At 45.9% G+C, this 13,477-nt stretch overlaps 1 protein-coding gene across 2 annotated transcripts in view; it reads right to left on the reverse strand.

The window, feature by feature from the left end:
• TMCO4 (transmembrane and coiled-coil domains 4) overlaps positions 1-13,477 on the reverse strand; it is a 124,975-nt gene that overhangs the window by 8,770 nt on the left and 102,728 nt on the right. For both annotated transcript variants that reach the window (XM_036746963.1, XM_036746962.1), the window contains exon 13: positions 9,292-9,409. In XM_036746963.1, the coding sequence (XP_036602858.1) occupies positions 9,292-9,409 (118 nt within the window). The remainder of the gene's footprint in view (positions 1-9,291; positions 9,410-13,477) is intronic.

Here is a 13,477-nt window from a genome sequence, read left to right on the forward strand (position 1 = left end):
AAGACTATTTTACTGAGAACTCCCATAAGGCAGGTGCTCACACAGAGGTCAAAAGAAGCAATTCAAGGACACACTCTCTCTTTTTTTTTTTTGGAGGGGGGAAGGCAAGGCAATTGGGGTTAAGTGACTTGCCCAAGGTCACACAAACAAGTGCCTGAGGCCAGATTTAAACTCAGGTCCTCCTGACTCCAGGGCTGGTGCTCTACTCACTGTGCCACCTAGCTGCCCCCGATGAGGACACTCTCAAGGTCTCTCTAAAGAACTCTGATTTCGAGGAATGGAAAACACTGGCACAGGACCACCCAGTATGGCATGTCCACATCAAAAAAAGTGCTGTGCTCTATGAACAAAGCAGAATTGCAGTAGCTCAAATGAAATGTGCAAATTGAGTCATCTTCACTCCAAATGTTCATTTGGACTATTTGTGCCCAGCCTGTGGTAGAGCCTTTCCAGCTCACATTGGTCTCATCAGCCACAGTTGGACACACTGTACCTTGGTCCCGGACATAGTGATGTCATTTTGGTCCTCTTCAAGTATGAAGGACACAACCAACCCCCAGCTTGGCTATAAGACAAAGGAAACACACAGGATTTGAGATTTGTGGTAGGATATCTGCCAGTTCCTATACGGTATTATGTGAGGACCATATGAGCAATGGGACTTATAATACTTCCAATCATCATCGTCATCATCGTCATCATCATCTTCTTCTTCTTCCTCTCCTCTTCCTTCTCCTCTTTCTCCTTCTCCTTCCTCTTCTTCTTCTCCTTCTTCTTCTTCCTCCTCTGCTCCTCCTCCTCCTCTTCCTCCTCCTCCTTCTTCTTCTCAGCAGATCATTATGCAGCTAGATAAAATGACTGACTGCTTTTTGTAATTATCACCATCAGCAACAGCATCATTATTCTGACAACATGGTTTAGTGGAAATATAATCGGACTTGAGTAAGGAGAGACCAGAGTTCAAATCCAAGCCTCCAAACTTAGTCAGATTTTCTTTCCTATGTGTTTGATCCTCAGTATATTACTTTAGCTCCCTGAGCCTCTTTCTTCAGCTGTAAAACAGGAATAATTCCCCACCTCACTGGGGCTTCAGAAGCCTTTAGAGCCCTACCTGTAGAAATGGGCTGTATTATGAGATGATATCACAAAGAAAACAAGGGCCCCTGCCCAACGGCACATGTCCCTGATGTATCCTGAAACCTCATTAGGTTTGATTTAGCTCTTCCAGTCCCACAGGAGCAGGCAGAAGCCCACTGTTGCGGGGGAGTCTGAGTCACCCCCTTTTGAAGAGTGGGGCACTGAGAGATTCTGTTTGCCACCTGCTAAACACAGATAGATTTTTCTCTCTCTAGAGGGGTGAGCCCCCCAATCTGTTCCTTTTTCATCACACCACCAGCTCTCAGTGTCACTTCAGGCGAGGGGGCTGGGTGGCTGACGTCTGTGGAGCCTTTAGAAATCACCATGTGGGGCTGTGGGCTTGGAAGGCACAGTGTGTGTTTGGCAGGTGTCGCAGGGAAGAAGACCAATTGCCTGTCTACCTCCAACCCCCTACTAACGTCTTATCTGTCTCAAAAAAGAATCAAAAGATGTCTGATAGCACCTAATTACATGGAAGTTACAGAGAGGTGATTTGGGTTCAACATTTAGAAAGACTTCCTAACAAGTTCTCCATCACTAGTTGCAAGGAATGATCTCTTGTCAGGGACACTGATGCTCTGGGGAGGGGGACTCTTTCTTCAGGTAGAAGCTGGCCTGACCTCTGAGGTCCCCTCCAGCTCTGTGAGTCTATAACTGAAACATTTGTTCCAGGGTTCAAGGAAAATGCCAGGGCTTCACAGGCTCCTCCCACCAGATGGACCAGTCAAGGGAAATAAGCATGACTCATCATGTCCTCAATACAACGAGCCACCTGCCACATTGTGAGTTGGCAAGGAAGCGGAGAACGGAGGGTATTTGGTCTCTACTGAAGGTAGAACTTTTAAGGCAGAGAACATAGTGTGGTACAAGAGAAGAACACTGGCCTTGGCCTTGGGCTGGTTGGGTGTGAAATCCTGCCTTTGTCACTTCCTACCCATGATCTTGGACATGTCTCTTCACTTCTTCCAGGCCTTAGATGCCTGATCTGTAGAAAGGAGGGTCCGTATGGGGTGATTTCTAAGGTCCTTTCCACTCCTAAATCATACGGGGGGGGGGCTCTCCTGACAACTGTGGAGCTCCCCTGAACCTTAGGGATTCTGGAGTGAAGTAGACAGTTATGAGGAGCAATGTCAGAACTGTCAGTCAGTCAACAAATATCTTGTAAGGACCTACTATGTGCCAGGAACTGTGCTAACCTCTGGGGATACAAAAGGAGGCAAAACCCAGTTGCTGCCCTCAAGGAACTCACAATCTAATGAGGGAGAGAACATGCAAACACATATGTACAAACAAGCTATACACAGGATAAACCAGAAATAAGGAAGAGAGGGAAGACATCAGAATTAAGAGGGCTGGAAAAAGCTTGGGAGCATAAAGGCCACTTGAAGGAAGGCAGGGAGGACAGAAGGTGGAGATGAGGAGAGAGTGACTCAGTCATGGGGTGTGGCCAGCGAGAATGTCTGGAGCTGAGATAGTGAGCCTTGTTCATGGGAGATCCAGGAGGTGAGTGTCACTGCAGGAGGAGGACGTGGTGGGGAGACAGGTACAAGAGTCTAGAAAGGTGGGGGGCAGGTTACGAAGGGCCTCGTGTGAAGGCTGAATGGAGCATCTTCTGGATCCTGGATGTGATGGGGGCCACCAGGGGTGACGTGATGAGACCTGCATTTTAGGGAAATCACTTTGGTAGCTGAATGGAGGATGGACCAGAGCGGGGAGAGATCTGAGGTGGGCAGACCCCCGCCCCAGAAGGCTGGAGAGAGGACACTATCAGCAGGGGGAGGGGCAGTGACGGGGAGGGGGAGGGGGAGAGGTGGGCGCCATTGTTGTCCTTCTATTATAACTGGGGAAACTGAGGCAGGTGAGGTAGAGTGACCTGCCTAGGGTGCACGGCTGCTGAGTGCCTGGGGCCAGACTGGAACCAGGAGGCCAGGCATCCTGAGGCCAGGTCAGGCAGTCTGGGCCAGTGCCACAGAGTTCTCCAGCCAGCTGGGCAGAGACAGGGTCTGAGCGCAGCCAAGACGGAGAGACCAGCACATTAGTCCCACTGGGGCGCTCTGTGTGCTGGCCACTGGCTGCTCCCAGTACATGACATTTCCCCAGAATTGTGTGTGTGTGTGTGTGTGTGTGTGTGTGTGTGTGTATGTGTGTGTGTGTGTATTTTGGTGAGTGGGGGTGGGTGGGGAAGCAGGAGGCTAGCCTTGTGGTTTCCTGGATTTAGGGAAGGAGGAGCCTCCTTTCACCTGCAGATCAATGAGTACATGCTTCGAAGCTTAGAGTCTTCAAGAGCTGTCTGGGGCAAGGAGAGGGTAAGTGACTTGTCTAGGATCACAAAGCCTGTATATGTCAGAGGTGGGATCTGAACCCAGCTCTCTAGCTGACTCTCTATTTGTTACACCAGGAAGGAAGGAAGGAAGGAAGGAAGGAAGGAAGGAAGGAAGGAATAAAGGAAGGAAGGAAGGAGGGAAGGAAGAGAGGGAGGGCAGGAGGAAGAAGAAAGGAAGGAAGGAGGGAGGGGAGAGGGAGGAAGGAAGGAGGGATACTTACAACCACCCTAGAACCCTAGAGTAAGTGACATGAGACCTGGGCTCTAATTCTAGCTCTGACAATAATTGACTATGTGATTTTTGGCAAGTCACTTCAAGCTCTGTGACTCGGGTTAACAGACCTATAAAATGGAGGGACTGGAGGGAATGATTCCTAGGATTTCATCCAGCTCTCCTTCCTAGCTGGTATTCTTATGTTCTAAGGTCTCTTTCAGCTCTGACTTTTTCTTTTTAAGCTCCTGTCCAGCTATGCTATTCTGTGTCCTGAAGTCTCTCCCAGCTGTGACATCCTATGTTCTAAGGACTCTTCTAGCTATGACATTCTGTGTTCTCGGGACCTTTTCAGTTCTAATATTCTATTTTTTAACATTCTATGTTCTAAGGTTCTTCTCAGGTCTGACATTCTATATTCTAACATTCTGTATTCTAAGGTCTTTCTAAGTTCTGACAGTCTATGTTCTAACATATTCTGTCCTCAGGTCCTACATTCTTCATTCTAATATTCTGTGTTCTAAAGTCCTTCTCAGTTCCAATATTCTATTTCCTAAGTTCTGACATTAAATGTTCAAACTTTCTATGTTCTAAGGTCCTTCTCAGTTCTGACAGCCTGTATTCTAGCATTCTCTGTCCTCAGGTCCAATATTCTATATTTTAACATTTTGGGTTCTAAGGTCCTTCTCAGCTCTGCCTTTCTATGTTCTAAGGTCTATCTGGCTCTACAGAATTTCCTACAGTTCTAGGGTTCATGGACTAGTCTGGGATCTGTGCCTCACATTTCGAAGTGGTCCAAGTCAGAGTGTTCCTACGGTTTCTACTGCTTACTTCATCTTCACAAGCCCAAATGGAGCCAGGCTTTTGCTTACTGATTCCCCTTAGAAGCTCCATCAGCTCTAATGATTCTAGCTATCTCCATTCCTGTTCCCACCTACACCATCTCCCAAGGCAGATGAGCCACTGACACAGAAAGGCTCCCAGTTCCAGCCTCATCTATTCTGAGGGGGAATTACTCAGGCCAGATCACCAGCTCTGCCGTAGAAAGCCTCTGAACACGTCAATTATCTTTAAGGAGACAAGTTTCTTACAGACTTCAATGGGTGAGTGAGATGGTCTGTGGTTAGCTCTGGAGTCAAAGAATCAAAAGAGAATGGAAAGTGGCATTGTGGATGGGTGGTTGAAGGTACAGGTCAAAAGAATTTTTGTCTGGGCTCTACCATTTCTAACACTGCTGACCCTGGGCAAATCACTCCTCTCTGAGCCTCAGTTTCCCTATCTATAAAACAAGAGTCATATACTCACAGTACCAGCCTCTTAGCAAGAATATGATGAAAATGCTTCAAAAAGTTTTCAGAAAGTGCCTAGAAGAACCAGGGTCGTGATCAACAGAAGCTGTGGCCTGTAGAAACATCTAGGTCACACAGGAAGCAAGTAAAGGAAGATCTTGAGGGGAAGGGGAGGGGACCTAAGAGCTCGCAGACCTCAGGTTCTCCAAGCATTCTGGACCTGCAGAGTCCTTCCATTAGCTGCCTCCTTCTGCCCTAATTGTCCATATCCCACACCCCGTCCTGTACAGGGTCTTAGTCTCTAAGCAGCTTCACTGCACAGTTAGTACCTGATTATATATTGTCTTATTCTCCAATTACCTTGATTGTTTGCCTTCTTTCTCCAATTAGATGCCAGTGTATAGAAAGCTCCCCGGGCTCAGAGTCAGAAATTCTAGGCTCTCGTCTTGATGGCACCACTGAGCTACTGGGTGACCCAGGGCAAGTCCTTGGCCCATTCTGGGCCTGTTTCCTCATAAATCAAACAAGGGTGGCGGGCTATATGACCTTTAAGTCCCTTCTGGTGATGACTCTGATTATATTCTACAGTTAATACAGGCTCTCAAAGTGTGGTTTGGGGACCATCCCCAAGATCCTTTCAGGGCATCCATGAGGTCAGAACTCTTTTCATAATAATACTAAGAAGCTATTTGCCTATTAAAATGCTCCTCCCTTTTCCAGCTACATATCTGTGGGAGGTTGAATTGTCATCATACACTTCAACCAAAATAACAGATCACAACAGACCAAATGCAGAAGCAGGTAAGAAAGCCAGCTGTCTTCTACTGACCCTGATACTCAAGAGTCTTGCAAATATGTGTAAAACAAGGCCACGCTTGTCACTGAATTTTATTTGTTCTGGAAAATATGGTTATTTTTCATGAAAATGTTATTTATGTTAAAACATGATGGGTTTATTCTTGTTATTTTAAAATGAATGAATAAATATTTTAAAGATACTTAGTTTTAATTTATCAATTTAATTTTAATGCAGCAAATATTGATAGTATCCCACTTAAACAAAACCACTTTAGGTCCTCAATGATTTTGAAGAGAATAAAGGGATATTGAGAAAAAAGTTTAAGGATTTTTTTTTAGCTCTAAGATTCTTTGTTCTAGGGTTCCTTTTAGTCCTAGAAATATAAATTCTAACATTCTATAGCTTAACCTCTATCCCAGCTCTGACATCCTGTGTTCTAAGGGCCCTCCTAGCTCTGACATCCTGTGTTCTAAGGGCCCTCCCAGCTCTGACATTCTGTGTTCCAAAGGCCCTCCCAGCTCTGACATCCTGTGTTCTAAGGGCCCTCCTAGCTCTGACATCCTGTGTTCTAAGGGCCCTCCCAGCTCTGACATTCTGTGTTCCAAAGGCCCTCCCAGCTCTGACATCCTGTGCTTTAAAGTACCTCCCAGCTCTGACAGTCTGTGTTCTAAGGACCCTCCCATCTCTGACATTCTGGGTTCTCAGAGCCTTCCCAGCTTTGAAATTCTTTGCACAGTAATTCAGAAATACAGATATTCATAGAACAGTAGGAGGGCATATCACGAACACAAAGAAAGATACAAGCTGATCATACGAAAGTGTGGCCGAGTGGGTAGTGAGGTAGCCTCAGAATGGGGTTCAAATCCTCCCTCTGATGCACACTGGCTGTGTGACCTGTTAGTACCCCTCCCCTGACAACTCTAAGATCACAATGATAATAAGCAGCATTGATCCAGCTCTCCAAGGTTTGCCAAGCCTTTTCTATGTTATTTCATTTGATCCTCACAAGGCAGGTGCAATTAGCTCCCTTTTACAGAGTGGGGAACTGAGGCACAGAGAAATTAAGAGACTTGCCCAGGGTCACACAGCCAGTGCCTGAGTCAGGATTTGACCTTATGGATTCCTGATTCCTAGTCCTGTGCTCTATCCGCTGTGCCACCTGGCAGTCTACAAAGTGCAGAGCAGGTGCTAGTATGCACGAGTAAGTGACATTGCTCAAGAACAGCGCCACACAGAGATGAAATTACAGGTCTGGTTTTTACCTATGGACACACACACATGCAACACACACACACGTGCACACAATATACACATGCGCATGCATCTATACACACGTACGCACACATATGTGTATGTATTTATAGACGTGTACGTATCTACCATATTGGGCCAAAATGGAAGTGGTGACACTTATTCTAGGGCCCTGCTAAGCTCTCATGACCCTCTCATCCTAAGGACTGCCCACACAGCTAGCGTGAAGAGATCTTTATCACTGCTTGAAGTGGCCCCCACAGGGCTCTGCCTTAGCCAGGATAACACAGTAGGAGAAATCAAGAGGCCATTATCGAGAATTCACAGCCCGTTCTGGGAGGAAAGAACATTGAAAATGTTGGGAAATCTTTAGTACGGTAATTTTCCAAAGATGTTTCTCATGTTCTTTCTTTCTTGCTTTTTTTTTTTTAAAAGTGATTTACCTACTAGTTTGGAAAGGACCTTAGAACACAGAAATGAGAGCTGGAAAGGAACTTAAATAATAGGAGCAAAGATTTAGAGGTGAAGGGTGCCTTAGAGGCTATTAAGTATAACCTGATGGAGAAACTGAGGTATAGAGCAGATCAGTAATTTGCCTGGGGATGTACAACTAGTGTCTGAGGCAGGATTTGCATCCAGATCTGCCGGAACTCTGGTCCAGTTCCCATTCCATTATGCTCTGCTGCCTCTTGAGAAATTAGAATGTCAAAAACAAAAGAGAAACACAGAATGTCAGAGATAGCAAGGCTCTTAGAACAGAGAATGTCAGAACTGGAGGGATCATTAGAGTATAGAATGTCAGGGTTGGGAGGAACCTTAGAACACAGAATGTCAGATCTGGGAAGGGTATTAGAACACAGAATATCAGAGCTGGAAGGGTACCTTAGAACACTGGATATCAGAGCTGGGAGGGCCCTTACAACACAGGATGTCAGAGCTAGGAGGGGCCTTAGAACACAGGATGTCAGAGCTGGAAGGGCCCTTACAACACAGGATGTCAGAGCTGGAAGGGCACCTTAGAACACAGGATGTCAGAGCTGGGAGGGCCTGTGGAACCCAGAATGTCAGAGCTGGAAGGGTACCTTACAACACAGGATGTCAGAGCTAGGAGGGGCCTTAGAACACAGGATGTCAGAGCTAGGAGGGCCCTTACAACACAGGATGTCAGAGCTGGAAGGGCACCTTAGAACACAGGATGTCAGACTGTATAATTTTAGAGTTGCCCAAATAATCTTCTTAAAGCCTCAGACTGAGTCATAGCTCTTCTCAGGAAGCTCTGTAAGGCCTTTAATATAAAACACAAAGTCTTCATGGTGATCCCAGGTCTCTCCAGTGAGTCTAACCCTCATGCTGCCAATCAGTCTGTGTCCTCTATCAACAAGCACTATGGAGGCCTGACTTTGGAAAGGCTTTCCTGGCTGAGCGGTGGTGCCAAAACCAACAAACAAAATTTTAAAAAGGAAAGGGAAGGAAAGAAAGAGAGAAAGAAGGAAAGGATGAAAGAAAAGAGGGTGAATAAAAAAATAAGAATTGGATACAGGAGAGCATTAGGAAATTCAGAGGGGCCCCTAGAAAAGCATGGCAATTTTAGTACTACTTTGTCAAATTTAACATACACTTAAAAACTGTAACAGCTCATCTCACGTACAACCCTCTTTTTCTATTCTTTGTATACGGAAACGTTCCCGTTTGTTAAATTCATAAGAACATTTTTAAGAGAGAATGTTTCCTTGTACTTGACATTCTGTCCCTGCCTCTACTATCACACAGGCTGCCCCTGGATGGCCTTCCCTCTGCCCACTCTGCCTTTCTGAGTCCTCATCTTCTCTCAAGGCTTAGCCCAGCTGCTGCTTCCTCCAGGAAGCCTGCTCTGATCCCCCAGGTGAAGGTGTTCTTTCCTTTGCACATTGCTATTTACTTATCATCTTGTCCAGCAGAAGATAAGTTCCTTGAGGGCAGGGACAGCTTCCTTTGTGTTTTGGTATCCTTGGGGCCTCACTCAGCACTTAATAAAGGCTAGAATACAGATTGTCTCAAAAAGGAGCAAACTGGACTGGGAGAAAGGGCAGGGCTCCATGACTAGGCAGCCCTTGGAGAAGCTCTGCTGCCAGTCTGAGTCTGGCAATCCCTCCTCTCCCCTTCCACAGCTCCCTCAGCTAATCATGGAAGGGTCGGACCTGGTGCATGTACCCAAAGCCTCCAGGACGGCGCTGGCTCAAGGCAAGGAGAGGAGCTTCCCACGCCCTCCTACTTAAGCAGGAAGGGGCAAACCCATACTTACCACCGATGACAAGTCCATGTTGACCATCTTCCTGTCATCCAGGGTGACAGGCTGGAGCCCAGCCACCTTCAGCTGCACAGAGGATGTCCGGTACACAAAACTCAGCAGCCAGTCTCCCCTGGGAGGGGAACAAGTGAAAGCCAAGTCATACTCTGGTGGGGACCCCATCAACTTAAGTCAATTTAATTCAACAATTTTGGGGGGGCTGTTTGTGAAAATACATTTTTATTGCTATCTCTGGTTTTTGTAAACCTTATGTTTCCCTCCCTCTCCCAGAAAGCCATTCTTTAATGGCATTAATTAAAAAGAGAAAGAAAAAAATAACAGTTCAGTTAAACTAAACAATATATCGAAAAGGTCTGATGTTACATACAGTGCTCTAAGGCCCTCCCAGGTCTGACATCCTGTGTTCTAAAGTGTAATATTAATATGATTAAGATCTTCCCCACAACAGGCCTCAGGTGAGCCTAGGTGGGAAAGCCTGATTATATCTTTGTTGGTAAGTAGGCTTGAAGCCCCTACATACTATGTGCTAAACTGATGTGGGCGTGAAGCCCTCAGGACCCTAAGGGGAGCTGCTAAGGCCAGAGCCCGATGGTATGTGCACCGAGTTCTGGTGAATCATGAATTCAGCCAATCAATCAGATGCCGGCTAGGACTGTATAAAAGCAAAGCCCAGAACTGAAGGGAAGCAGAATTGAAAGGGAGCAGGACTGAGAGCAGCAGGACTGAGAGGAAGGCATTGAAGCAGCAGACATCAAGAGGGCGCAGAAGAGCAGACCCTGAGAGAACCAGCATTGGCAGAGCTGCAGAAGAGAGTGCAGATGGAAGTTAGGGTTTGTGAGTGATTGTTTATGGGAAGACCCTGGCAGGGGGGGAAGGTTATAAGATGACTTGGTTCCTTGCTATAATACTGTGTTATAATTTCCTTGTTACTACATTGAGGTGGGCTTACTGGTTTTGGAATATAATTACTACTATATCGAATTGGAATTACTAGTTCTTAGATTTGATCCTCTGGAGTTTAAATAAATGTTATACTTCCTCTGCCTTCTACATAGAGAGTTTTTCATACTTTACAATTCCGAACCATTCAGGCACGTTCGTGGTCATCCTCGAGGTCATGAATCTTGCCTTACTGATATATAAAGACCCTCCCAGCTCTGACCTTCTGGGTTCTAAGGGCCCTCCCAGCTCTACTTTGTTTAGGGAAATCCTCATTTTTGTGAGAATGTTAAATTCAGAATTTTAAAAACTGAATTAAATGAAGAAATAATACTCTGCAGCTTTTATTTTACAAATGAGGAAACCCAGGGAGGGAAAGTAACTTGACCAAAGTCACAAAGGAAGTTAGAGGTAGAGCTGAGGTTGAACATACAACCCCTTGTTTCATAGAAAAGAAACCTGAGACCCAAAGAAGCAGCAGAATTTGATAAAGGTGTCACAGAGAGGCAGGGGTGGCAGAGAGAAGTCTTCGTTAGTATCATCCTGACTCTGTGATCTCTAAGCTTTAAGGATAAAAAAAGATTGGGGTATCCTGATCTCTCTTTCTTTCTTTCCCTCTTTCTTACTTCCCTCTTTTCTCTGTTTCTCCTTCTCTTCCCCCTCTTCTCTCTAATTTTCCTTCTCTCTCTCTCTCTCTCTCTCCTTCTTTCTCTCTCTCTCCTCTCTCTCACACTCTGTCTCTCTCCTCCCTTCTTCCTTCCCTCCTGGCTCTGTTTCTCTCTCCCCTCTCCTCTCTTTCTCCTTCTCCCTCTCCCTTTCCCTCTTTCTCTTCCTCTCCCTTCTGCCTTACTCCCTCTCCTCTTTGTATCTCTCCCTCCTCCCCTCTCTCTCCCTTACTCTCTCACTCTCTCCATCAGATTCTCTGTGTTTCTGTCTGGACTATGCCCCTGCTATGTATTTTTCAGCATATTCAAGCTGTGAAACTCTTAGAAGACTTTGACGTTATCAAATTCAGTATCTCCAGGGTGCTGAATGGAAGCACAATTACTTTGCCGCACGTCAATAAACCTTAGTCTTCCAAACCAATTCAGTTATTCGCAGGAATGGCTAATCGGGGCTTTTTGGGGGGCTGAGGGCAGAGATAGCAAGGCAGCTCTGGCCCGCTGGTAATGGATCAAAAAGAAAAGTATGTCATTGTTCCTTTTTCTCTCCTCTATTATAGTCCACAAAGGCTGGCTCTACACTCAGGGAAAAGCCCACTGGTGTTCATTCAAATGACTTGAAAGCAAAATTGAATTTCCATCACGGCAGCTGTTTGTCTCCACAGAGCTTCCGAGGAGGCTCCAATCTCAAGGCCTACACAGCAGGATGAGGGACTGGTATTATCTTCACCCTCTCTTCCAACTCTGATGAGGGCCTGGTCATGTGATATCTGAGTCTCAGAGTCCTATGTCTGGAAGGGAACTTTAACATAGTGTTAGAGCAAGAGCAACTTTGGGTCATAGAATGTCAAAGAGGGAAGAGTCCTTAGAGTACAGAACTAGAGATGAAAGGGGCCTTAAAATAGAGAATGTCAGAGCTGGAAGGGGACTTAGAACACAGCATGTCAGAGCTGGAAGAAGCCTTAGATCACAGAATGTCAGAACCGCTAAGGACCTTAGAACATGGAATATCAAAATTGGGAGGGGCTTTGGAATGTCAGAGCTGGGGTGGTGGTGGGGGGGGGGGCGCAGCTTAGAGAATGTCAGAGCAAGAAGGGCCCTTAGAACACTGGATGTCAGAGCTGGGAAGGGCCTTAGAAGACAGAATGCCAGAACTAGGAGGGCCCTTAGAATATGGAATGTCAAAGCTGGGAGAAGCCTTAGCACACAGAATGCCAGAGCTGGGGTCAGGGTGGGGGCCCTAGAACATAGAATGTCAGAGCTGGGAGGGGCAGTTAGGTAACAAGAGGCTCTATGGGACTTAAAAAAATCACCAAATTCCCATTCTTTATCAGACACTTAGTTGCCGGGTGACCTGGGAAAATCTTTTTCTTCTTCAGTTTCCTCATACGTAAGAAGGAAATCAGAACAGAAGCTACCACGCAGTGCTGTTGTGAGCTAAGATTCTAGTGAGAACATGAGTCAAATCTTTTGCAAAGCTTATGGCGTTCTAGACCTGCCAGTTCTGACACTTGGTGCTCTTGGGGGGCCTCTCAGCAATTTTAACTTGAGTCACATCTGTGACCTCAAGGTCAAACAAAGGAGTTTGGGGTCTATATTTCCATTTCTTGGTTAGGCTAAGCAATGGTTTAAATTTAATTTTTTTTTTTACATAAACAGAGTGATAAGAGACCCTAGATTCACAAAAGATAGGAAAACCACCCTTCCTCAAACCTCGCCCCACCCCACCCTGCTCTTAACAAAAACAGATGTTTTTAATAAAGCCGTGGTTTCCTTTGGAGTATAAGAATTGAATTGCTTATTTTTATTATATTTTATTTTCTTTTTGAGTTTGCGAAAACACACAAAAGACGACCCAACTCCATCACGTGAGCAATTAACAGACTCCAAGAGAGCTTTACTTCATTGTGGAAACCCTCCTGGGAAGAAGAGAGATGTCTTAATTTGTTCATTCCTGGCACCCAGGGCTTCATAAGGTCCCCCGCTGCTTCTCTATGCTGCTGGACTGTCCCTGTGCTGTGGGCTCAGTAGCTTCATTTGCATATACCCGGGAGAGCATCACTCTTTTCCCTGCCCTCCCCATCCAGGCAATCAGGGTTAAGTGACTTGCCCAGGGTCACACAGCTAGTAATTTTCTGAGGCCAAATTTGAACTCAGATCCTCCTGACTCCAGGGCCAGTGCACTGTGCACTATGGTGCCACCCAGCATCCCTCTTAAATACAGTTTCTCCCTTTTCGGTGTTCAGTTTCAGTTTCTCCCATTGATTGCCATCCACACTTCCTATCAGGGCAGGGGCTCAGAATCACAGTGAGCATGTAGTTAAACCTAGAACTAGACAAGAATCCCCTTTATTAACCACCAGAGAAGCAATCATCTTATCTGGGTTTTGCTTGAAGACCCTCAGTGAAGGGGTACCCATCACCTCCCAGGGTAGACTGTTCCATCCTGGGATAGCTTTTAGGTGATAGCACAGTGCCTGGCACTTAAATATTTACTCATTGATTGGTAGGAAGGTTTTCCTGGTTTCAAGCTTAAGGTCCCTTTTGAAGACTTCCTCTCTACCTTCCAGCCCTCTCCA

This window comes from Trichosurus vulpecula, chromosome 2 (genome assembly GCF_011100635.1).
Source record: "Trichosurus vulpecula isolate mTriVul1 chromosome 2, mTriVul1.pri, whole genome shotgun sequence".
In the NCBI taxonomy this organism is placed as follows: Eukaryota; Metazoa; Chordata; class Mammalia; order Diprotodontia; family Phalangeridae; genus Trichosurus; species Trichosurus vulpecula.